General features: G+C 43.4%; 1 protein-coding gene across 1 annotated transcript in view; it reads left to right on the top strand.

Moving 5' to 3' along the window:
* The first annotated feature begins 225 nt into the window (after positions 1 to 225).
* Positions 226 to 27,809, top strand: part of LOC136866797 (nose resistant to fluoxetine protein 6) — a 117,755-nt gene continuing 90,171 nt past the window's right edge. Inside the window, exons 1-3 of the mRNA XM_068226848.1 lie at positions 226 to 276; positions 11,022 to 11,325; positions 23,573 to 23,775. Coding sequence (XP_068082949.1) covers positions 11,127 to 11,325; positions 23,573 to 23,775 — 402 coding nt within the window. The 5' untranslated portion in view covers positions 226 to 276; positions 11,022 to 11,126. The remainder of the gene's footprint in view (positions 277 to 11,021; positions 11,326 to 23,572; positions 23,776 to 27,809) is intronic.

The raw sequence follows: 27,809 nt of genomic DNA on the forward strand, positions 1-27,809 counted from the left end.
CTTTATTATTTCGACTGTAAACATTTTTCTCTTCTATTTTCAAGAAAATGGCAAAGGCTTTCAGACCGTTGCTGCTGTCCAGGAAGCACAATGTTTTCTCTTTAGTCGTGAGGTGTTCGGTCTGTGGCGCTTGGGAGGAGAAGGAAGAGTGCAGGCGTGTATACAGTATGTCTGTCCGGCAGAGCCCTCAGTAGGTCCCTAGCGTTAGCAAGTGTGCGGGCTGCGAGAGGAGCCGGGAAGGATAATATTGGCTTGTCAGGGGAAGGAAGAGTGCAGGTGGGTGTAAGCACTGAATGGCGGAGCCCTCAGCAACATCGCCAATCACTTTGCAGTGTACCTAGGCTTCCCCCCCCCCCCCCCACGTCTTATATTACTTGTTGTTAGTGATTAATTCCAAAACATTTTAACAATGAATTCCATTATACTGACTATTTAAACGATTCAGTTCTATAAAGAAGTTAAAATAAAGATTCAATATGTAACTATACCGCGACAGGATTATTTCTTTTTTTTTTTTTTTGCTAATTGCTTTACGTCGCACCGACACAGATAGGTCTTATGGCGACGATGGAACAGGAAAGGGCTAGGAATGGGAAGGAAGCGGCCGTGGCCTTAATTAAGGTACAGCCCTAGCATTTGCCTGGTGTGAAAATGGGAAACCACGGAAAACCATTTTCAGGGCTGCCGACAGTGGGGTTCGAACCTACTATCTCCCGAATACTGGATACTGGTCGCACTTAAGCGACTGCAGCTATCGAGCTCGGTGGATTATTTCTAGGGTGGTCAAATTGTTAAATACGTTGTCATGTTTTGAAGTTTGAGCAAGGAGAGAGATAAATCGGGAGTGCACTATTTGTTTTCGTGAATGTTGTTATTATTACTTGCGATTCTGATCAGTGTAACAATGCAGTGTCATAGTAGTCAGGATTGCATTAGCTGTTAGCCTGTTAATGTGTGTGCATAAATGCTATTGTAGTGTAGTTAGTTAATATTGTAGTGCAAGCAGATTTCTATTCAGCTAGTGCCATATTATTATTATTATTATTATTATTATTATTATTATTATTATTATTATTATTATTATTATTATTATTATTATTCATTTAAAAGTATCGTGGTGCTGGTCATTGAAAACTCGACCGATTGGGGAGGGGAAAGGGAAGGCAACACAGCCCCGCCAGAGTAATATGTCACGAACCGCCGAGGCATTCTTGTACATAAGGTGTTGGATCCCACAGAACTCGTGGCTCGAGTAAGTTGATGAACATCAAACTAGGCATATTTTCAATCACGAGACGGTTCTTGGATGACGTCATGGTGACATCCAAAGTGCTAAATCCCCTTTCACAGTCAGCGCTAGTTATTGACAATGTTGATATAGCCAATCTCACTTTTATCAAATTGTCTTTCCCACATTTCCTATTTACCATTACTGTTCATGAAATCCCTCAAGTCTTCACGAACCATGTTGAATGGCATGCAGAACCTTTCACATAGTAGGCCTAGGCCTAGTACAAATTTGTTCTTTCCTTCAAGCCATGGAATATCTACATCTATTGGCCATGTAGAAAGTTCCATTACTTGATTGTTCAATCAGTGATTTGAACTCTAATGTATTGGCAGCATCACATTCGGAATTACAGTAGTGGTAAATTAAAAACAAACTCGTGTGAACAAACAAAAGGGCAGCGGCCTTTATACATTAAACGCTCTTTAGAACTGTGATTCCAGTGCCGGATTAAGGTGTTTGGGGGCCCTGGGCTATTTAAAAATGTGGGGCCCCTTCTTCGTAACATCATGTAAGACTAGCATACTGAAGTCGTTATAGAACTACTTCCACTTAAATTGTTGAAATAGACTACATTTTTTTCTATTTTTCATGTTAATATTTCATAATGCCAAAACATATTTTACATTTGTCTCATCATCACTATCAAATCGACATACAAAACAGAACTTACTACGATCTCATTCCCATTATCTTATTGGCATTACATGAATTTAAAATCTAAAATTTAAAACTAAATCAACATGTAAAATGCTAGCACAAGTGGTATTATGAGATAACGGAGGACATTGTAGTATTATGACTAGTACTACTCTTCTGCAAGTTATAATACTACAATGTCCTTCGTTATATCATTGACAAACTCATTCCTGCCTGCAGTAAAGTATCGATTATCCGAATGTCGATCATTAGAAATAGCGGCTAACAGAAAGTGTCCCAGTCAACAAATTCAAATATCTGCGTTATGTATATTCGCAAGTGCTGTGGCAAAGTAACGTTTTCTCCTTCCTACGTCAGCAGCCTCGCATCCAAAAATACAGAAATATCGTCAAAATATATTATAATTGTAATCTAGGTCCATTTCAGCCAATGGGAACTCTTTTCATCCAAAGCTTACCTATTTTTTACTCCGACGTAGTTAACAATACTGCCGTTGCCGTCAGTGGCGCATGAGTCTTCGCTTGTGGATTGAAATAAAATGAATGATTGTACAGTTCACAATGACGTCTAAAGGAACACACCTCGTCATTCTCTGTTTTTCCGATAAATTTAAAATAGACTAGTGCTTCCCCTGTCCCCTCCCGCTCACTTCCTAGACCTCTTCCTCCCTTCTCCCTCTGCCCGTACTCGCAAGCAGCCAGATTTGAATTTCCGTCAACAATAACCTTTAAAATAATTACAGTGCGTAAGTAGCGAGGATTCGTGTCTCCGGACGGGAATTGAGCCTAGCAGTGATGAAATACTAACGCAGACAGCTGATAAGAAGGAAGGAAGAGTGCGTGTTCGATATTTTGCGAGCGTAAATATTCATATACTTGCACGGAGGTGGAGCAGCAGGCCTTTTTATACAATTTTAGGTTCGGCCAAGGGCCGGGGCCCCTTGGCGCGCGGGGCCCGGGGCTGCAGCCCCTTTAGCCCCCCCCCCCCTTTAATCCGGCCCTGTGTGATTCTGATCATCTGATGCCGTTAGAAGATGTTTATACAGAGCTTTGTAACTCTTTACGGTTGACTCAGCAGCTCTATGAGATAAAGCTACCCGCGCACAAACAGAATTCTCCCTACTTTTGCTATTTTTAGACCTATGCCATTTGCCTGCAGTTGACACTGGCTTTTGGATATCTATTTTACAATGAATATACTTTATCCATGAAAATCTAAAATTCATTTACTCCAGGCATAGAGTTCTAGCTTTCTAACTGTTCAGGGCCGTCGACAGACCGGTCTTCTCGGCCCATTTTCCTGAGGACCGGCCCTCACTTGGGGGCCCGCGACGGAGGTCCCGGCTGTAGTTGGAACAAAAAATATCTAAATTAATAAAAAAATGAAATAATCCACCAAAATGTCTGGTCGTACTTGTGGAACGCCTGCAATTTATTAGCGGTAATCTTTATATTCTCGTGTTTGTAAGTAATAAAATAGAAAAGGGTAGGTTTTACATTGCTTTGAGGAACCAGCACTATTGTTGTCTACAGGCGAAGAGCGTGCGGTTATTGAGACTGCCTGAACTACGCCCGTCGCCGTTCCTTTATTGTTGTAACCTTGTTAGTTGCCAATACTCGTATTGTCATTCACAGCGAAGTTCGTTTATCTGTTTGGTTTTCGATCTTAATTTTCTAGTGGAATGATCGCGTTCGTGTAGTAATTACGCCGTAGTAAGTTTACTTGTAAAACTTTATTAACTGCTTGGTTTTTAATTTGAACAGTGTTATTAGTATAAAATCAGTCACCATAAGCAACTACTATAAACAGTGGTTTAGTTGGACCGGAACGGGCCGGAACGCCGTTCCGGAAAATATTTTGCCACTTTAGAGTGACGTAACATTTTTACATTCAGTAAGAATATTTTATAATCTATACATAGCACTGAAACGTCATGGGTGTACAATGAGATCCACGCCGAAAAGAGAAATAGGCTGCTGGTTGCAAGATCAAGCGGACTTATTTTCATAAGCAGCGTTGGACCCTCTGTGCATATATTAACCCACAACCATAATATGTCAAGTCATGGCTACGAAAGGGGAAACGTTCAGGTGACGAAACAACTTGTCGGAAACACAAGGCAGCTGATTTTGACACCTAATACGAGTCCATTTGGAAATTGCTGAATTAATAAGGTGAGTTCCTGTAAATATTTTGTTCCAACCACATCACTGACTATAAACACAAATAAGGGTATCAACAGAGAAAAACAAAAGAATTGCACGAGACTGGGGCTTCAGAAGGGCAAACGTCCTTGAACACATTTATAAAACTGTTTGTTGATACTGTGGCAATACGGCCATTACCAACACAACGGAATAAACCTTCTGCTCCTGTGTTTGAGACAATAGGGCCAAAATCCTTACCGTCAATAAAAGCTTCTACAACTGACACTACTGGTCCTGAGCCGTTACCGATCCTACAGCCGATTCGTTCACCTATGACTGAGGCAGCAGTACCCAGTCCCCTACTGCCGATTCAATTTTTAAACTCCGACTCTGAGGCTGATATAGGAAGGCCCTTACCTTTGCCCTATCTTCCTCGAACTGCCCTATCGCCGTCTACTGGCACATATTTCGACACTAGATCACTAAATTTTAATAATGACACAAATTACAAAAACACATGAAAAGCTTCCTGTGACTTCTTCAGTGGATTCAAAGAGCCAAACAATCTGTCTCCATTTTTTAAAAGAAAGTGACAAATGAGGAGCGCGTTCCAAGAGGCCGGTTAGTGTGGAGTACTGGTAAGGCAAAGGTGGTTTTGTTCTGTCTGCTGTGCAAGATTTTCAATTCAGGTTTGACTAAACTCTCAGCTTTGGCCACACAAGATGTAGGTCTACTGCACTTAACTGGAGAGAACTATATACTAGGGTTCCTAAACATAAAACAAGTGAATCTCACAAGTCATGCTATTTACAATGGAAAACAGAGCAAAGAAAGCTCCTAGAAGGTAAATCTTTGAGCAACCTTCTGTGCAAAACTATCAAACATAAACAAGAAGTATTGTGCGGCATTCTTCGACGACTTCTTGATGTAACGTTGTTTCTTGCTAAAAGAGGGTTAGCTTTTCAAGCAACAGAATTGGTGATTGTACAAAAGACAACTTTCTTGGCATTCTCGAATGACCCTCTCGCTAAGGAACACCTGGGAAATGTGGAGCATTCTCAAGAGACTGGAAAGGAGCTTCAAGTATATTACTTGTCATAGAAAATTCAGAAGGAATTTACTGATATTTGTAGGACCATTGTTAAAAGTCATATCCTAAAAGAACGTGAAGAGGCTGAATATTTTAGGTTGATAGTCGACGCAACTCCAAATTCATCTCACATTGAATAAACGGCGTTTTTACTCCGATACGTTCACCCTTCCTGCAAAGAAGGTGACAAAAAATATAGAGCTGAATCTGAACCAGCCGAAAAGTACGAAATCCAATAACGTCTATTGGCTTTTATGGACTGTTCGAAAAAATGAAGATGACATCTACGATTTGATAACGATGACAATTCCTGATTTCAGTATACCTCTGTCTGATCGTAGGGGGCAAGGATACGATAATGGGAGTAACATGAAAAGTGCGTATAAGCGTGTGCAAGCGAGAGTGCTGGAAGAAAACCACCTCGCCATATACTCTGCATGAGCGAGACATTCACTCAACCTTTGTGGAGAACAGGCTGCAGCGAGTTGCCGTGAAGCGGATACATTTTTGGGAGTAGTGAAAGAACTGTACGACTTGTTCAGTTCCAGTCCTCAAACATGGGAAATTATTCAGAGAGAAATTGGATGTTCCTTGCGTTCAACCTCACAAATTCGCTGGTCTGCACGAGTTGAAAGTGTAAAGAAAATATCAGCACATCCTCCTGGTCTGGTCAAAGCTTTAGATAAGGTTTTGCTCCTTAATTTATAAGCAAAGTGTCGAAGGGACGTTGGAGGAAAAAATTGTACATGAAATCATTTGTTTAGTTTTGGCATCCATCTGGTTTAAAACCTTAAAAACGGTCGATTTAGTAAACAGAATAATTCAAGCTCGTGGGGCAACTATTGATATAGTCCGTGGAAACTTAAAAAAAGAAAAAACTAGTGAATGAATTTCAATGTTTGCGGAATGAAGGCTGGGAAAAGTTATGGAGTGAAGTAACTACAGTAGCTGGAATTATTGGTTGGCCAGGTCAGTTAAAAGAACATTTCAATAGAGCGAAAGAGAATAGCTGATGTTGAATGAAATCCTTGCTGACTTGGATGTGAGGTTTAAGTCTTTGAAATAAATTGTTAAGTTTTCCTCAGTCCTTAGGGAGTTCCGATTCATGTCAGAAGATGAAACTGACTCTAAAGCTTTAGATCTTGTTCGAAGATATGAGAACGACTTGCAAGATGAGTTGGTAGACGAGCTTAAAAGCTTGAAGATGGTTCCAGTGAGATCTTCTACAGCTTCCGTACACGACGTATCCACTGTAAATCATTCTCTCACTCGTTGGCTGAATGGTCAGCGTACTGGCCTTCGGTTCAGAGGGTCCTTGGTTCGATTCCCAGCCGGGTCGGGGATTTTAACCTTCATTGGTTAATTCCAACGGCCCGGGGGCTGGGTATTTGTGCTGTCCCCAACATCCCTGCTAGTCACACACCACACATAACACTATCCTCCACCACAATAACCCGCAGTTACCTATACATGGCAGATGCCGCCCACCCTCATCGGAGGGTCTGCCTTACAAGGGCTGCACTCGGCTAGAAATAGCCACACGAAATTTAAAAAAAAATCATTCCCTCAATCAATTCCCTACTTCATAAGTCATCTCAAAACATTGCCCAGCTCCCACGACGTGGATGAGAGGTTAAATAAATCCAACTTTTACCATTTTCCACTGATCATAATTACGTTTCAAAACTCCCCTATACCTCTCTTATCAATCATATTGCGTAATAGTCCTATTTTACAACATTCCTTTCTATCGCATTTATGCTTAACTATGAGAAATACAACTTCGCGATCACTTACTCAATCTTTCACTTCAGTTTCTCTACAGAGCTAATGTGGTTCTACCAGCATCACGTCTGGAACATTTTCCCTCTAGTTGGTTCCAGCACTTTATGATTCAGCTGTCTTTACCAGATTATAACTTATTTACCATATTTTGTTGGTTATTCTTTCTGTTATTCGCATTACCTTCCCAGGTAACATTTGGTAAATTGAGATCAAACCAAGCCAAACCAAACCAAACCCCATGGTGCAACAACCCCGAAGGCCCATGGCCTACCAAGCGTCCACTGCTCAGCCCGAAGGCCTCCAGATTATGAGGTGTCGTGCGGTCAGCACGACGGATCCTCTCGGCCGTTATTCTTGGCTTTCTAGAGCGAGCCCACCATCTCACCGTCAGATAGCTCCTCACTTGTAATCATGTAGGCTGAGTGGACCTCGAACCAGCCCTCAGATGCAGGTAAAAATCCCTGACCTGGTCGGGAATCGAACCCGGGGCCTCCGGGTAAGAGGCAGGCATGCTACCCCTACGCCGCGGGGCCGGCCAAATTGAGGTCACCCGCTACAATAACGTGTCTTTCTTCACATAGCTAATTATCTTACCAAATAACGCCGCATTAGCGTCAGCGCCACACTTTCCAAGTCTCTATACCCCCAAAACATAACATTGCCTATTATTTTTAGAGATGAACCTTACAACTAGAATTTCATGTTTCTCATCCTTAACATTTTCGTAGATTAAAAACTCTTCTTTCGCCAGAATGAATACTCCCCCTCCTATCCTGTCTTTACGATAAACACTGTAGTTCAGTGAGAAAATTTCCTCATCCATAATGTCACTTCTGAGCCATAATTTAACTCATCACAGCATATGGTATCTTCTTCTTCTTTTCCTGCAGCCTTTTTCCACACCTGTGGAGTCGTTGGTGCGAACTGCGTCGCAAATGTGGATCTGGCCCTGTTTTACGGCCGGATGCCCTTCCTGACGCCAACCCTATATGGAGGGATGTAATCAATATTGCGTGTTTATGTGGTGGTTGGTAGTGTGGTATGTTGTCTGAATATGAAGAGGAGAGTGTTGGGACGTTCAAAAACACCCAGTCCCCGAGCCAGAAGAATTAATCAGAAGCGATTAAAATCCCCGACTCGGCCGGGAATCGAACCCGGGACCCTCTGAACCGAAGACCAGTACGTCGCCCATTCAGCCAACGAGTCGGACATCACAACATCTGATATTTATAAAATGACTTCCATCTATTCCTTTCTTTACACTACTTCTACATTTTATCATTAACAACTTAATGCCATAGTTACCTGACTTCCCGCTCCTTATACTCTCATTACCGCTCCATGGTTCACTCAGTTTCCCTTAATGTACCTCCCTATATTCTTCTAAAGAAACTTCGTAACTTATACGTACCATTGCCATTCAAGTCAAGGCCATGTTAGCGTAGATCTACAATAAATTTCCCACATACTCACTTCATATTCATACTTAAATCCCCGGTCAACCTCTTGTCACTATCCCTCCTACACATTATCCCACTGGTAACAATCTCCACTCGCTTCAACTTCTCTCGCGCTTTTGTAAGCAGATAACACACATCCTCAACTACACTGACTGAGCAAATGTCATGGGATGGCGGAGCACTGATGCGCAGGTGTGTTGTCTGCGCACCACACGCCCCCTGTGCCAGCGGCAGTTGTATAGGAGACCTTGTGAGCAGTGGCTGTGCATGGTGCATGTGACAGGTGTAACATAGAACGTCGTCGTGAGCTGACACCGTTCGAACGGGGTATGGTGGTCGGTGCCCGACGGATAGGAAGTGCGATTTCGGAAGTGGTGCGGGAATTCGGCTTCACACGATCAACCGTGTCCAGGGTGTATCGTGAATGGCTGAATGCGGGTGTCACCATCCACAACAGAGGAACGACCGGCCGTCCAGCCATCCTCGATGACCGTGACCGGCGACATCTGAGACGGATTGTCAATAGTGACAGACGGGCAACCGTGCAACAAATCACGGCTCAACTCAACACAGGCCGTACTAGACACGTCTCCCAGTGGACAATTCGTAGGAACATGGGTTCTATGGGGTATGGGAGCCGGCGCCGCACACGGGTGCCACTGTTAACCCAACGTCGTCGGGCACAACGACGCGCATTTGTCGCCAGTCACCAGGGATGGACACTGAAACAATGGCGTAACGTGATATGGTTGGACGAATCACGATTTCAACTGCACCATGCCGATGGGAGGCACCGTGCATGGCGCAGACCACATGAAGCGATGGATCCCGCCTGCCTCGAAGGTGTGGTCCAGGGCGCTGGTGTCTCTGTTATGGTCTGGGGTGCATTTTCCTGGTATGGAATGGGCCCCCTAGTTATTCTGGAAGAGACTTTGAATGTTTCGCGGTATGTTGAGTTGCTCGGAGACCATCTCCACCCATTTTTGGCCTTCCAGCGCCCAGACGGTTCTGTGGTGTTTCAAGATGATAACGCGCCGCCACATTGCTCCCACGTCGCCCGGGAATGGTTCCAGGAACATGCAGCGGAGGTCCAACGACTGCCATGGCCACCCAGGAGCCCCGATATGAACCCTATCGAGCATATCTGGGATGTCCTGGAACGCAGGCTCCCTGCCATGGATCCTGCGCCCACGAACAGACCAGCATTGGCGGCCGCTCTGCAAACGATTTGGTGTCAGCTGTGTCCAGAGGACTACCAGGGACTTGTCGAATCACTTCCACGGCGTCTCACTGCAGTTCGTAGGGCCAGAGGAGGCCCCACACGCTATTAGGTGACTATCCCATGATATTTGCTAAGTCAGTGTATGTCAGTACCTATTCCTGATTGGCTTAAGTAGTTGTTATCAACGTGGAAAATAGCCACATTACCCTTATCCTTCTCCTCCCCTTTTACTTTCCTAAACATCTGCCTTAAACTAATTCCTGGATAACACTCTACCTGGCTACCCTTTCCTCCGCACACTTTCAAGAAATTACCCTCCATATACAAACAAATTCACGAACTTTATCTCTTTATAATACTAGTATTATATCGGCATTAGGAAGGAACTCTCCGCCTCTGTGGGTAGTGGTTAGTGTGGAGGCCCGGGTTCGAATCTCGGCTCTGCCACAAAATTTGAAAAGTGGCTCGAGGACTGTAGCTGGGCCCACTCATCCTTGGGAGGTCAACTGAGTGGAGGGGGATTCGATTACCACTTCAGTCATCCTAGAAGCGTTTTTCTGTGGTTTCCCCACTTCTCTTCCAGGCAAATGCCGGGATGGTACCTAACTTAAGGCCACGGCTGCTTCCTTCCCTCTTCCTTGTCTATCCCTTCCAATCTTCCCATCCCCCTCCACAAGGCCCCTGTTAAGCATAGCAGGTGAGGTCGCCTGAGCGAAGTACTGGTCCTCCTCTCCAGCTGTATCCACCGACCCAAAGTCTCACTCTCCACTGCCCTTGAGGTGGTAGAGGTGGGAACTCTCGCTGAGTCTGAGGGAAAAACCAACCCTGGAGGGTAAACAGATTAAGAAAGAAAGACAGAAGGAAGGAACTAGCATGATAATTAACACTGAAATGTATGCTTCCAATTTTTGTAATTTTTATTTAATTTGCTTTACGTCGCACCGGCAAAGATAGGTCTTATGGCGACCATGGAATAGGAAAGGACTTGGAGCGGTAAGGAAGCGGCCGTGGCCTTAATTAAGGTACAACCCAAGCATTTGCCTGGTGTGAAAATGGGAAGCAACGGAAAATCATCCTCAGGGCTGCTGACAGTGGGGTTCGAGCCTAATGTTCTGTAATTTAATTGGCAATCTCTAGTGAGAGAATGTTCATTGAAACCCTATCTCCCCATTCGCACCCACCCACCTAAATGAAACATTACCGTACCTTAGAGTTAAAAATTAATTTCCGCATATGGTTTGTAGGATGTTTCCCTCCCCAAAATAGTTATTAGCTAACAATGCCGGTGCAAGAAATGAGAGTTTATTTTGTGACAAAACGAAGTTGAATGCCATGTATGTTAATTTTTTTTTTTTCTTTTTTTCCCCAGATGCAAGTCAACCTTCCTTGAGAAGTCGTAGTAGGATGCCAGAGTCGATTTAGTTTACCTTGCTCATTGCCACTGTGGCTGTTGGACCGGTTGGACTCAGTCAAGATGAGAAACTTGTCCCACGTGGTACTACTGTGGTCGGTGATAACTGCGGTGTGTGGTGATGAACTCATTCAGAATTTCGTGCCTTATAACATTACCCTTCTACAGCATGCAGTCGATCACGTGCAGGGTGAAGGGTGTAGGACCCAGGTCATGGAATTTATAGAAGGGATACGAAACATGTCAACAAGGGCGCTGCAAAGTGAGTACAGTATTATTATTATTATTATTATTATTATTATTATTATTATTATTATTATTATTATTATTATTATTATTATTATGTCCGACTCGTTGGCTGAACGGTCAGCGTACTGGCCTTCGGTTCAGAGGGTGCCGGGTTCGATTCGCGGCCGGGTCATGGATTTTAACCTTAAATGGTTTATTCCTACGGCACGGGGTCTGGGTGTATGTGTTGTATTCATCATTTCATCCTCATCACGACGCGCAGGTCGCCTACAGGCGTCGAATAGAAAGACCTGCACCTGGCGAGCCGAACCCGTCCTGGGATATCCCTGCACTAAAAGCCATAGGATATATTATTATTATTATTATTATTATTATTATTATTATTATTATTATTATTATTATTATTATTATTATTATTATTATATTAAACCTTGAAAACTGCACTCGCCCACTCACCAGTGCGAGTTAGTTTTATCAAAAAAGAAAAAGAAAGAAAAGGAATCACCAATCAATTCGTAACAAGTTGAGCAGAAGCACAGTTCACTACTTGAGGTGCGCCTTGATACTGTCGAAAATGAAGTAGGCCTACGCGTCAAGTGCCACGTTTTGGATTTCTTGAGCCTGCCTTAACATAACACCCGAAGTGCGTTTTAAGACAACTAAGAAATTATTCAGTGAGCACATTTTTTAATGATGGTGATTTAACTGAGGATTTTTCTTTGATATCGGAATGGTTTCAGATACAAATATAGTTTTTCTTCTTCCTCCTTTATTCATGGGGTCTCATTAAAAAGTTCCTTTTAGCGTCGACCTGGAAGATCTTTTGCTACCATGTGTTTTCCTTCATCCCCACCTAGTTATACCTGCTTCCCTTGAACAATGTTCCTGTAACAGAAGAAATTTTAATTTTTTGCTCACAAGTAAACATGTTCTGGACATATTCGATGTAATATCGTACATTTGCTTACCTCCAGATTCCGCCAGTCCTGCTACTCTGCCCTTAACCACCCATGGCTCTTGTATAAGAGCCAGATCAATAGCTTCGGACTTGTACTTCCCGACGAAATTGGCAACAGCTGCTTTTTTATGTTGAAGGTTGGCCTGAAGAACTTTCAGCACCATCGTTGCCAACGCTAGGTTTTGTTTTTCCCTTAATTACTTGAAGTTTGATCTACCTAAGTCCAAGCTTGGCCTTAAGGCCTCTCTTCTTGAGCTCTTCAAAATATCTGTCATTAAGGGCCAAAACAGTTATACTTCCTGTGTTATCATTAGTTGTCGCATTCAGCACTCTCCACTCTTTCGTCGGAAGTTTGGTGTCATGCTGATGTATTCTGTCAAGAACATCTTCAACCTTCATCTTGTTAAATGGAGGTGAAACTTGGTGATGACCTTTGCAATATTCAGCACCTTCTTGGCTTCTGCCACCTCTAAATTCTCCCCTTTCCAAGGATTGCAATTGGCTACTGTCTGTTCCAGCCAACTTTTGATTTCTGGATTTGTAGATATCAGTACCATTGCTGCACTTTCCAGCCTTGGAGAATCGAGGAAGCCTGGAAGACATCCGTCCGACAGCGGTTTCCTTTGCACTATCAGAACAGATGAGAGCTCTTTCACATCTTCCTCCTTCAGTTTGACATTTTCCCATCTGGAAAGATTTGAGGTATTATGGCTACCTTGATTGAAGTAAATCTTTCCGAAAAGGACATGACCGTTTCTTCTTTCTGTTTCTTGGTGGGCGGTTTTGTAGCCGAACTTGATGACGTACTATCCTCCGACCTTAGCCTTTTGGGCGTTGTCGGAGGGATATGTTTTCGCCGATCCCTGTTCCTTGGTTTCTTCTCCGTCCAAGTTCCAGCCGCTATTTTCGCTTCCTTCCTCGCTCTCTGCCTTTCCTTATAGTATGCACTGTTGCGAGGTGGTCTGTCCATATGTAATCTGTTGATTTTCGATGCAGAAATCTTCAGTTCTGTCTCTACGGATGTTCCTGATTTGTTCGTAGTAGCAGTCTGCTCTACTGGAGCTTTTGTTGCCATTTCTTGATTTGTGTTGGCGACAGCCTGTCCTATTGGGACTTCTGTCTCCATTTTTCCATCTTGGGCTTGCTCCTGGATCTGCTCTGCTGGAGCGTCTGAGTTTTTGAAAATGGTTCTTTTTGAGCATCCATGTTTAAATCAGTCATAGGGATTTCGCCCCTTTTAGGGTCCTAAGCGTCGTTCTCACCATCCGTGATGAGGCATACAGCCAGACATTGTCCTCCAGCAACTCAGGCTCTCCGTAGCAGAATCCACACCCCTCAGTCGTCCATCCAGTGGTCCGCCCCTGGCCCGAACCTAGCCAGGTTTGTTCCCCCTTTAGTAGACCTACTCACGTGTTTTCCACTTGGCATTCCCATGTCTGAGTTCCCAGCCATGAGTTTCCCCCTAGGTTGGGTTCGCCTTTCCCAACCCGCGGCTCGTCCAGGCTACGTAGAGCAAAGTGATGTGTTGGTTCCAGCACCCCGCAGGAGCCTTCACCTCAATCACCAGCACCACTTCATCTGAACCACCGTATCACCCATGTGGAGGAACCATGGATGCCTCTCTAGCATGTGTGGGCGAGGCTTCCATTGCCAAGCCTTAGCTTGGGCTAGTAACAATCATTATGCCTCAAGACGTTTTCTTTTTTTGCTCTTTACGTCGCTCCGACACAGATAGGTCTTATGGTGACGATGGGACAGAAAAGGCCTAGGAATAGGAAGGAAGCGGCCGTGGCCTTAATTAAGGTACAGCCCCAGCATTTGCCTGGTGTGAAAATGGGAAACCACGGAAAACCATCGTCAGGGCTGCTGACAGTGGGATTCGAACCCACTATCTCCCGGATGCGAGCTCACAGCTGCGCGTTCCTAACCGCACGGCCAACTCGCCCGGTCAAGACGTTTTCTGGCAATACCTGTTTTTGGTCCACGAGAGGGTATTTTATTTCCCTCAGACCCTCCAGACAAGTCCGGAGGGCCCCCTATCCGCCACCTGGGACGCGCTCGTTAGGGGAACAGGTAAGAAAACCTCCACGGGAAAGAATATAGTTAAAGAAGGGCTAATATCTTCAAAGGAATTAGGCGAGCTACTAAAAACTCCACACAAGTTTCCTGAGCACTTAGGTGAGCCGAAGAGTGTGTTTTACGGAGTCGCGTACATTTTAATAACAACCAGTATTTTGTGAATGAGGATTCAGCTCCGTTACGAGGATAAAAAAAAGTAGCAGGGACTTTCCCTGAACACCACTAGATTAGGAGATGTATAGCTGACAGTAAATTGACCCACCTTAGAAGGGTTCAACTCTGGTGTTATCCGTAACAAGTGGTATTTCTCGCCAAGACAGTGTCATGTCAGCGGCCACAAATGCAGCTATGCAAGACACGAGGGATAAACATGCGAAGTAATTTTCCATTTTTTTTTTTAAGTCGGCATTATTCAGTTTACAACTTGACAATGGAATGCCGGGCTGCGTGGCTCAGACTGTTGAGGCGCTGGCCTTCTGACCCCAACTTGGCAGGTTCGATCCTGGCTCAGGCCGGTGGTATTTGAAGGTGCTCAAATACGTCAGCCTCGTGTCGGTAGATTTACTAGCACGTATAAGAACTCCTGTGGGACAAAATTTAGGCACCTCGGCATCTCCGAAAACCAGAAAAGTATAACGGACTGGTTTATGCTGCACGTTAACGCAATATTTTTTCGACTTCCACCCCCCTCTCACCGGTGTTCTGGCGAGTGATAAATATAAACAGATTCGAGGGCTGTTATTATTATTATTATTATTATCATTATCATCATCATTTTAAGCAGAACGTACCCATCGTTGACGGGTCGATAGCTAGCAATGTCACTAACTTCTTTTGTGTCCATCGTTGACGTCACATATCTGTTGGTAATTGCATAATTTAGCAACAGAAAATTATTATTTTCAAGATTCTGGTCAAGAAAATTAGTTCCAATTAGAGGTGTGACGGTCCAAAAATAATGCGAACTGGTCAAACTGGTCCAGTGTCACGACTGGAGTTATGACACTTTGCCGATCCAGTGACAAACCGGTCCAACCATGGCCATGGACGACTTCATATGAAGACGGCCATGGCATGGCATGGCATAGCACGCAGGGTGGGGTGAAAGACTGCCGGTCCAGTGACAAACCGGTACAAGCACAGATAAATTAAATGAAATGGCGTATGGCTTTTAGTGCCGGGAGTGTCCGAGGACATGTTCGGCTCGCCAGGCGCAGGTCTTTCGATTTGACACCCTTAGGCGACCTACGACCCAGCCCCCGTGCCAGACAAATCAATCAATGATGGTTAAAATTCCTGACCCTGCCGGGAATCGAACCCGGGACCCCTGTGACCAGAGGCCAGCACGCTAATCATTTAGCTATGGAGCCGGACACAAGCACAGATGAAACTGAGGAACAGCATAGTACACCTACGTAGCCCGGGGATGTACGATTTGCTCTGTTCTTCAATCAATCAATCAATCAATCAATCAATCAATCAATCAATCAATCAATCAATCAATCAATCAATCAATCAATCAATCAATACTGATCTGCATTTAGGGCAGTCGCCCAGGTGGCAGATTTCCTATCTGTTGCTTCCCTAGCCTTTTCTTAAATGATTGCCATGAAATTGGAAATTTATTGAACATCTCTCTCGGTAAGTTATTCCAATGCCTAACTCCCCTTCCTAAAAACGAATATTTGCACGAATTCGTCCTCTTGAATTCCAGCTTTATCTTCATATTGTGATCTTTCTTACTTTTAATCAATCAATCAATCAATCAATCAATCAATCAATCAATCAATCAATCAATCAATCAATCAATCAATCAATCAATCAATCAATCAATACTTATCTGCATTTAAGACAGTCGCTCAGGTGGCAGATTCCCTATCTGTTGTTTTCCTAGTCTTTTATTAAATGATTTCAATGAAATTGGAAATTTATTGAACATCTCCCTTGGTAAGTTATTCCAATCCCTAACTCCTCTTCCTGTGAATGAATATTTACCCCAATTTGTCCTCTTGAATTCCAACTTTATCTTCATACTGTGATCTTTCCTACTTTTAAAGACGCCACTCAAATTTATTCATCTACTAATGTCATTCCACGCCATCTCTCCGCTGACAGCTCGGAACATACCACTTTAGTCGAGCAGCTCGTCTTCTTTCTTCCAATTCTTCCCAGCCCAAACTTCGCAACATTTTTGTAACGCTACTCTTTTGTCGGAAATCACTCAGAACAAATCGAGCTGCTTTTCTTTGGATTTTTTCCAGTTCTTGAATCAGGTACTCCTGGTGAGGGTTCCATACACTGGAAGCATACTCTAGTTGGGGTCTTACCAGAGACATACAGTATATGCCCTCTCCTTTACATCCTTACTACAACCCCTAACCACCCTCATAACCATATGCAGAGATCTGTACCCTTTATTTACAATCCCATTTCTGTGATTACCCCAATGAAGATCTTTCCCTTATATTAATGCCTAGATACTTACAATGATCCCCAAAAGGAACTTTCACCCCATCAACGCAGTAATTAAAACTGAGAGGACTTTTCCTATTTGTGAAACTCACAACCTGACTTTTAACCCCGTTTATCAACATAAAAAATGAAATGGCGTATGGCTTTTAGTGCCGCGAGTGTCCGAGGACAAGTTCGGCTCGCCAGATGCAGGTCTTTTGATTTGGCACCCGTAGGCAACCTGCGCATCATGATGAGGATGAAATGATGATGAAGACGACACATACACCCAGCCCCCGTGCCAGCGAAATTAACCAGTGATGGTTAAAATTCCCGACCCTGCCGGGAATCGAACCCGGGACCCCAGTGACCAAAGGCCACCAAGCTAACCGTTTAGCCATGGAGCCGGACACAATTGCCTTCTGTCCATCTCACAACATTATCGAGGTCACGTTGCAGTTGCTCACAATCTTGTAACTTATTTATTCCTCTATACAGAATAACATCATCCGTAAAAAGCCTTACCTCTGATTCCACTCCTTTACTCATATCCTTTATATATACATAAGAAAACATAAAGATCCAAGGAAGTTCCCTCTTAATTATTACAGGGTCAGATAAAGCTTCGCCTACGCTAATTCTCTGAGATATATTTTCTAAAAATATAGCAACCCATTCAGTCACTCTTTTGTCTAGTCAAATTGCGCTCATTTTTGTCAGTAGTTTCCCATGATCCACCCTATCAAATCTTTAGACAGGCTAATCGCGATACAGTCGATCTCCTGAATCCAGTTTAAAGACACCACTCAAACTTATTCGCCTACTGATGTCAATCTACGCCATCTCTCCAATGACAGCTCGAAACATACCACTTAGTCGAGCAGGTCGTCTCCTTTCTCCCAAGTCTTCCCAGCACAAACTTTACAACATTTTTGTTACGCTACTCCTTTGTCGGAACTAACCCAGAACTAATCGAGCTGCTTTTCTTTGGATTCTTTCCAGTTCTTGAACCAAGTAATCCTGGTGAGGGTCCCATACGGTGGAACCATACTCTAGATGGGGTCTTACCAAACACTTATATGCCCTCTCCTTTACATCCTTACTACAACCCCTAAATACCCTCATAACCATGTGCAGAGATCTGTGCCCTTTATTTTCAATCCCATTTATGTGATTACCCCAATGAAGATCTTTCCTTATATTAACAGCTACAGTAGGTACTTACAATAATCACCAAAAGGAACCGAGAGAACTTTTCCTATTCTGACTTATCCCCGTTTATCATCATACCATTCCGTACTGTCCATCTCACAACATTATCGAGGTCATTTTGCAGTTGCTCACAATCTTGTAACTTATTTATTACTCTGTATAGAATAACATCACCTGCAAACAGCCTTATCTCTGATTCCATTTCTTTACACATATCGTTGATATATATAAGAAAACATAAAGGTTCAATAATACTGCGTTGAGGAATTCCCCTCTTACTTATTACAGGGACAGATAAAGCTTCGCCTACTCTAATTCTCTGAGTTCTATTTTCTAGAAATATAGCCACCCATTCAGTCACTCTTTTTTCTAGTCCAATTGCACTCATTTTTGCCAGTATAGTCTCCCATGATCCACCCTATCAAATGAAGTCATTCATGATCACACCTGTCTTAGGCCTATCTGATTCGATAATGGCATGCTGGTAGTAGGTTGAAGTTGAAAGACTCGATGATATGTTTATTATCTTCAATAAACAAAATACATAATGTACTTGTTTTAATAATAATAATAATAATAATAATAATAATAATAATAATAATAATAATAATAATAATAATAATAATGCTATTTGGTTTACGTCCCACTAACTACTTTTTAAGGTTTTCGTAGACGCCGAGTTGCCGGAATTTAGTCCCGCAGGAGTTATTTTACGTGCCAGTAAATCTACCGACACGAGGCTGTCGTATTTGAGCACCTTCAAATACCACCGGACTGAGCCAGGATCGAACCTGCCAAGTTGGGGTCAGAAGACCAGCGCCTCAACCATCTGAGCCACTCAGCCCGGCTGTACTTGTTTTAGGTCCCAGTAACTACTTTTATGGTTTGCACAGACGCCGAGGTTGTAGTGGTGTTGGTGATTATTGTTTTAAAAGGAAGTACAACTAGGCAACCATCCTCTATATAACACTAATCAGAGAGAAACAATGAAAGGGATCCGACACTTCGAAAAATGAAGGTATCGCCCAAAGAAAGGCAAGAGCCTCGAAGGGCGTGACGATGAAAGACTCCCTAGGCCTCGAGTACTCTAATACCGTCGGGGTCGGAAAAGAACAAGAGTTGACCAAGGAAGGTCAGATAGGATAGGTGAAAGTGAGGATTCTGTCACAAGTAAGAGGACGCAATACCAGGACTCAACTAGGGACCCCGTGGTCGCCAAACCACAATCCACAACCCAGAGCCCCTGGGCCCCTTTTAGTCGCCACTTACGACATGTAGGGGATATCGTGAGTGTTATTCTACCGCCCCCACCCACAGGGGGAAGACACCGAGATGCTGGCATTTCGTTCAGCAGGAGTTCTTTAAGTTGCCAGTAAATCTACTGACACGATGCTGATCGAGCAACCGGCTATGCGGTTTGGGTTACGTACCTACAAACTTGCGTTCGAGAGATAGTGGGTTCAGTCCCTACTGTCGGCAGCCCTGAAGACGGTTTTCCATGGTTTCCCACTTCTACACCAGGCAAATGCTGGGACTGTACTTTGATAAAGGCAACGGCCGCTTCCTTCCCACTCCTAGCCCTTTTCTATCCCATTGTCGTCATAAGACCTATCTGTGTCGGTGCGACACAAAACAACTTGTAATAATAATAATAATAATAATAATAATAATAATAATAATAATAATAATAATAATTGTAGAAACGTTTTATTGTTGAAATACAGGGTCATTCACTCAAAGTGGGGCCGGCCGGCGCAGCGGGTAGATGCGCGAGCTAACGATACAGGACGACGACGAATGCTGTAGCACTGGACTGTTTGCGGGTAGCAGTAACAACACTTCCCGGTACAGCAAACTGCGAGTCTCGGCGCAAGACTGTCACAGTAGCAGTGGACCGGTATAGCGATGGGATATTCGATTCATTTTACTGAATCGATTCATTTTATTCCGTTCACGTTACTGAATCGATATAGTGATCCGATTCACGGCACATTAGTCACCGTCCCTATTACATCTGTGCAATGCTCGCTGCTGCCACCTGGTCTTCATCTTATGAACTGCTTTGCTATGCGTCATCCAGCTTTCAGATTCAGGTTTGACCTACAGCCTCCTCTTTGCATCAAGTTTTGATGTTAGAAAGCCTCTCCCCCGCAGTGACAACTCCATGAAATAAGTATAAAGAATTAAATGAAAAATATCTGCACACACAATCATCAATGATCTGCACTTGATGCTATCGCCCAGGTGGCAAATTCCCTATTAACTGTTTGCCTAGTCTTTTTCTAAATTATTTCAAAGAACTTGGAAATTTCACTCTATTCACGCTTTTCTGATTCCACGTCTTTTTTCAGTCAAGTTATTTTTGTCAGACGGCTCACTTATTTACTATACACGTACACCAATAATCTCGGTGAGTCGATGATTAAAATCTTGTGCAATGATGCGACATACGAACTGAGAGAATACTGAACGGTTCTTCCCCAACATAAAACAGATATTTTTCAGTCGTCATGAGCATTACTCATAATAATAGGGTAGGCTAGAGAGCTGAGTTGCATTATTTGACGAATGTCATCCAAGTTACAATACTAAGATTCGTTAAACTAATAACTAGAAAATCCTAATAGCCCTCCTACTTGCTATCCAGCTATAATTTAAACCACCCTGTAAGAAGAGGGCAGTGAATCCAAGTGGGTATTATTTACAAATGAGCAGAGAGTGGGGTCCGTAAGATTCTTTCAGTGTGCCATGGCTCAGTATGTCTCGCCCGCAGCAGAAGTTCGGCTCCCCGCCAATGTTCAGCGTACCGGCAATGCGCCGTGTGAATGTTCTGTCTCACTGATCCGTGAGTGAGCCACCCAGCACTGTCTGCTGCGAGTCAGCTGAATCGTGTGCCGTGAGCTCGCCGTTCCTGCGACTCAACTCACTCGGACACTTGAATGAATCGATGCACTGCTTCGAAAATCATACACTCAATAGCCAACACTAGACCGGTAGCGAAGAGGTTCCAAATTTCCCGGTACAGAAAATTGCGTGTCGCAGCGCAAGACTGTCACAGTAGCAGTGGACCTGTAGCGAAGAGGCTCCACATTTTCCGGTACAGCAGCAAAGTGCGAGTCGCAGCGCAAGACTGTCACAGTAGCAGTGGACCTGTAGCGAAGAGGCTCCACACTTCCCGGTACAGCAAAGTGCGAGTCGCAGCGCAAGACTGTCACGGTAGCGGTGAACCGTTAGTAAAGAGGGTCCACATTTCCTGGTACAGCAAATTGCGAGTCGCAGCGCAAGACTGTCACAGTAGCAGTGGATCGGTAGCGAAGAGGCTCCACATTTTCCGGTACAGCAAATTGCGAGTCGCAGCGCAAGACTGTCACAGTAACAGTGGACCGGTAGCGAAGAGTTTCCACATTTCCCGGTACAGCAAATTGCGAGTCGCAGCGCAAGACTGTCACGGTAACAGTGAACCGTTAGTAAATAGGGTCCACATTTCCTGGTACAGCAAACTGCAAGTCGCAGCGCAAGATTGTCACAGTAGCAGCGGACCGGTAGCGAAAAGGCTCCTGGAGCAGGTTGTCACTGCTACATTCCGAGAATAGGGGACGCATACCGGTAGACCAGTACCGACACGACACACCTCTAGTTCCAACGCACTCTTGGTATCCTTCCCTACTGTAAAAAAAATTAAAAATAGTAGGATTAGTCTATACGTATATAGGCTATATTTCGACATATTTCTACATCTAACGGCTAAAATTAAGAAAACTAACCTTCGATTTTATTTGTAGGTAGGCTACTTGGGGAAAACAGTAAACAGAGATGGCACAGCCCATTGCATCAGCCGCACAATACGTAATGAAGTACGATCAAAATCACTTTCAGTAAAGTGAGTTGAACATAAGGTGCTGAAAGGTGTGGGGGAACAATTTTCCCATCGTATAGCTGTTATTCATTTCTTCCACCGTTCATTAACTTTTAGGAAAACTGTAGTGCCTAAAATGAAAAAAGGGGCTTCTTAACCTATACTGCATGTGCAAGGGGAAAAATACGACACTGAATATTCGCAAAAACGTATTGCTTACCTGTGTAAAATTATCCCTGGTATTTTCTTTGAAGGGCCTCCGTGGCTCAGGCGTCAGCGCGCCGGCCTCTCACCGCTGGGTTCCGTGGTTCAAATCCCGCTCACTCCATGTGAGATTTGTGCTGGACAAAGCGGAGGCGAGACAATATTTTCTCCGGGTAGGGCCTACTCCGGTTTTCCCTGTCATATTTCATTCCAGCAACACTCTCCAATATCATTTCATTTCATCTGTCATTAATTAATCATTGCCCCAAAGGAGTGCGACAGGCCTCGGCAGCCGGCACAATTCCTATCCTTGCCGCTAGATGGGGCTTCATTCATTCCATTCCTGACCCGGTTGAATGACTGGAAACAGGTTGTGGATTTTCATTTTCATTTTCTTTGAAATTCTGTTTACACATCCATACGCTACACAAGTCGACATTTTAAAATCAAAACACAAACTTCCTTTATTTACTTCACACGTGGTACACTGCTCACTTACTGTACTTACACCAACTGGTCTCCAATGTTTTGGTACAAGCAACATGGTGGCCGCGTGTCTCACTGACTTCTTCAACTCAGACGGCACATTGCCTACTCTATGTTATTCTGTGCTCGTTGGTTCGAACCCCACTTTCGCCATCCTTGAAGGTGGTTTCCCGTGGTTCCCCATTTTCACACCAATCAAATGCGGGGGTGGTGGTTATTATTTTAAGAGGAAGTACAACTGGGCAACCATCCTCTACAAATGCTGGGAATGTACCTTAATCAAGGCCACGGTCGCTTCCTTCCCACTCCTAGCCCCCTCCTAACCCATCGTCATCATAAGACCTATCTTCGTCGGTGCGACGTAAAGCAAAATTGTAACAAGACTGGAACCGTTGAAGCTCTCTTCTTACCTCTCACCGCTGTAAAACGAAGTGTCGATAAAGTTTCGCGGATAGTACCGGTAACACTTAGAGCCCATTTTTGGACCTTTTCATGAGTGCTATTTTACGACGAAATTCTAAAGAACAAAATAAAATACCCATGGTTCTAGCATGTAGCCGACTTCTATCGCACAAACCAGTGGCGTTAAGTCCGCACCTTCTTTACTCTAGCCAAGAAAACGTGGGTGTTTTTGGCGATATGCGCTACATCATCATCATCATTATTATTATTAAATTAGTGCAATTTTAACGCCGAAAAATAGTTATTTAAATTATCTGTAGTAAACAGAATACCTATCAGTTTCATTTACACACGTCTTTCACATTGTTCTTCTCAGACTCTTTTAATATATCCCCAGTTTTGACTTTATTATAGCAGCAACCCTAACGCTATCATATCACTTTGGCTGCTAGTAAACGCAGTTTCTATATCTCATTTTGAATACTGTCAAATTACATAGGTTACTGGTTGTTTCACAGCACTCTGGACATCTGCTCGTTACACTCACATTTCGGTTACTATGATGTCTACGTTAAGCACGACTGGAATAGTTATTTGAAATTCTATCTGCAGTGCTGGATGCCTCAGGGAAGCCTGGTTCTGGACTCCTCCACGGGAACCTTCGTCATCTTGGAGATTTCGACCAGTGCATGGCAACGCACGGTCAGTACTGCCTGGCTAGACTGCTGCCCACCCCTGGAGACGCGCTCTGGGATAACCTGGTCCAAACGGTCACTGCGGGCCGCACTGGATATGAGTTGCCTGTAGGTACTGAGGTAAGTGCCGTCGTCTTCCTTTTCTTCTTCCTCTTACAATGTATGTAAAAGGCAGGATAACTTTCTTAGGTAATATAACCGTAAAAACTGCAAATAATTAAGGATTTTAATTATAAATTGATTATTAAGGAGAAAACATTTTGAGTAAATGCAAAAGCAACGTTTGAAGTCTGTTGAAAGGTATGATCCTAGGAATTGTGTAAATTTCATTTATGTGTTGTATGGCATACTTCAGTACAGTAGGCTACAGTATACAATGAAAGGGAGGTATCATAATATGTGAAATTACAAAGCTACATCAAGCCTCTCCAGGCATTGTTAGTCTTATCAGATAAATCGATTAAGTCCTGAATAGATCCAATGAATGTCCTCTAGTCACACTCAAATGTAATGTGCTGAACAGTCTGGTCGGTCTGGTTCAATTCTCCTCAGTCGCAGCACATGGATGGTTGCAGGCCTATACCCTGTATATTTGTATCGCCTCTGACCTGTTGTAACTCGATTGAATGAGAGATCAAAGCCTGAAGGAGAATTCTTCCAGTGATGCAGTTCTAAAAATAAAAGTGTCCTGGCGCTCTACATTTTAAGATATAACCATAGGCAAAACTTGATCATTTGCTACTCCCCAAATATTTCGAATTTATCAAAGTAAGTTAGTAGTACTAGTAGTAGCAGTTTTTTTTTTTTTTAGAAGTTGCTTTACGTCGCACCGACACAGCTAAATATTATGGCGACGATGGAACAGAAAGGGACTAGGAGTGGGAACGAAACGGCTTTGGCCTTAATTAAGGTATAGCCCCAGCATTTGTCTGGTGTGAAAATGGGAAACCACAGAAAACCATCTTCAGGACTGCCGAGAGTGGGGTTCGAACCCACTATCTCCCGAATACTGGATACTGGCCGCACTTAAGCGACTGCAGCTATCGAGTTCGGTGAAGCAGTCTAAGTGAAACATTAAATAAACTTAAATTGGACCAAGCCGGACAAATACGTATAATTCATTTCTTCAGACCGTGTTACAGTTATGAAAATAAAATGCTGTATAAATGAATAACTATTGAGAAAATATGAATATGCACTGACAAATAATACACATTGCAGTATGGAAATACTGTATAGTATATGAGTATAAAACAATGCTGGCCACATATGCAAGAATGTGGATAGGATAGTTATTTTAGAGGAAGGTTAGGTAGTACATTTCCGAATTCAATGCTCTGATTAATAATCAATCAAACGAACCAGCTCAAAATAGGCCTAAGGCCCATGTTTCTTCTTTATTTGCGCTACAAATTCTCGTTTTGAGCGACGTTTCCCTTCAGTTGATGTGGTTGCATGTTATTACTACTACTTCTACGACTACCACTACTACTACTACTACTACTACAAGAGTTCCCCTCCCTGATGCTTGGGCCATCTCCAGATTGTGCAGGGGCTTTGGCTTGCGAAGACGACAGGTGCCCAGTCGCATGGCCTGCAGCTGTCGACGGGCACGTGATCAGCTTTTAGTAATACCACCTACGTTTAATGCTTCTGAGACACTTTTTAAAATAAATTGCTTTACGTCGCACCGGCACAGATAGGTCTTATGGTGACGATGGGATATGAAAGGGTGAGGAGTGGGAAGGAAGAGGCTGTGGCCTTAATGTGCGTGGTGTGGAAATGGGAAACCACGGAAAAGCATCTTCAGGGTTGTCGACAGTGGGGGGTTCGAACCCAGTAACTCCCGAATGCAAGTTCACACTTCTGAGAAACTGCAACCTGTTAACCCAGTGTAATCTTTTGCTAGATCCTACTATTCAAACTAATCCCTTTAAACTCCTCCTTCTGTTCCCCTTTGACATGCTATCTTTGTGTGGTCTCCTAAATTGCAATTAACTTTTCATAGAATCTGTAACATAGTTGGTCCTATGAATAAGTTTGTCTGCTCGAAGTGCACTGCACTCGCACCATCTGTGTTGAAGTTGCAACGAAAGATTTACTAGCTCGGCGAGTACACGACAAAACCAAGTTAACTTTTCAAGAAATTCACTAAACTCAAGATTAATGTTATTTGCTTTACGTCCCACTAACTACTTTTACGGTCTTCGGAGACGCCGAGGTGCCAGAATTTAGTCCCGCAGGAGTTCTTTTACGTGCCAGTAAATCTACCGACACGAGGCTGTCGTATTTGAGCACCTTCAAATACCACCGGACTGAGCCAGGATCGAACCTGCCAAGTTGGGGTTAGAAGGCCAGCGCCTTAACCGTCTGAGCCACTCAGCCCGGCAAAAACTCAAGATTACTCGGCAAACTCTATCCTAAAAAATGCCTAATAAATTAAATAAATATTAAGTTGGAGTTCAAGAGGACAAACTGGGGGAAAATATTCGTTTATAGGAAGAGAAATTAGGGATTGGAATAATTTATCAAGGGCGATGTTTGATAACATTTCCAACGTCTTTGAAATCGTTTAAGAAAAGACTAGGTATGTACAGAACTGTTAGGGAATCTGCCACAAGGGCGACAGCCCTAAATGCAGATCAATAGTGATCGATTGCGGTAGCGGTGATTAGGATGGGCCCCCACTTAGTGGAGAAAACATTATATTTTTATTTCATTTTAGCTGGCCGAAACTAGCAATTTGTACAAACCCTGTTGTCTTATAACCTAATTCTTTCCTTTATTTTCTCTAGTTGATCCGATCTGTATAGCGCGAAACCAAATAGTGGAGACTTTGCTTGTGCTATGAGGAAGGGTAGCAGGGGTGTTTTTTTTTTTTTTTTTCCAAGATCATGGACACCGAGGCACGATTCACCTGCTTGCCACGCACATTTGTCAGTCCTATTTATTGCCAGTTAGTTTCTTAGTGTGTTGTCAAATACTACATTATTATCAATTGAATAATCACGCCGTACTTCTATTTAGCCCGCCTGGTGGCCATGATCGTTAAGGCGTTGAAGTCTAAACGGTCTGACACCGAGGTTAGCCGATTCGAGGCCCATTGGTCGAAAAAAAAATTCACCATCAGAATGTTGGCCGGCAGGATAGGGGAGGTGGTGGTATACAATTTCCAGTCACTAGATTGCGTGCCAAAAGCCTGGATTAAATTCCAAACCTCTCCGCAGTGCTCATATGAAGTGAGGGCATATGACGCTGTTGATGGTGATTCGTCCGTTGGGTGGGGACGTTAAGCCTTGAGCAGACCCCTTGGTGCTATTTACAGGAGTAGGCTATGTGCCGGCACCGAGTTTCACCCTCTCTCTCGTTACTATCATATATCACGTCATTCATTTCATCTCATTAACTCCTGTGATGAGGTTGACGTCAGGAAGGGCATATGGTCATAAAAAACCTGCCACGACAGATTCATCTCACCTCATACCCGACTCCGAGAGAAACGGGACAAGGCTTTGGTGAAAGATTTATTCTATGGTATTGAATCAAAATCTCAAAAAACTATTATTACCGCACTTAAGTTGGTAAACTGCCAGCTTTTACCTCTCTGACGAAATTCGCTCAGAGAGCATCAAAAAATACCATTTTGTAGCTTTCTCTTCTTATTTTTTCAGTCTTGATGTATATACCCCTTTCTCTCCAAATACCACCACCCCCGCCCCGTCCGGTATATCCCACAAACCCGGGTACTCTTTGTTGCCTGTACATCTTTTGCCCCCCACTCACCCCGCACTTCTTATACCCAATCGCTGCTACTGATAGATCGATTGACTGAATTCTAGAAATCTATCGCGTAGTTTTTTTGTGACCTCTGACTTAGGGTGACCACACGACCTCTTTTATCCGTACATGTCATCCTTTTTAGACCATTGTCCGGAGTTCGGGTAGATTATTTTTAAAAAACCCGAAATGCCCTCCCTTTTCTTTGCGAATTTGCTTATTTTCGGGTAATCTGCTTTACCACTTCATTTTTGTCAGTATTCTTCATTACGCGACGGCATCGATAGCTTAACGATATATCTAAATGTGATTATGGATATGCAGTACATGCGATTATTCTATAATAATAAATTTATTGCAACCAAATGGTCATAATA

Source organism: Anabrus simplex, chromosome 3 (assembly GCF_040414725.1).
Source record: "Anabrus simplex isolate iqAnaSimp1 chromosome 3, ASM4041472v1, whole genome shotgun sequence".
In the NCBI taxonomy this organism is placed as follows: Eukaryota; Metazoa; Arthropoda; class Insecta; order Orthoptera; family Tettigoniidae; genus Anabrus; species Anabrus simplex.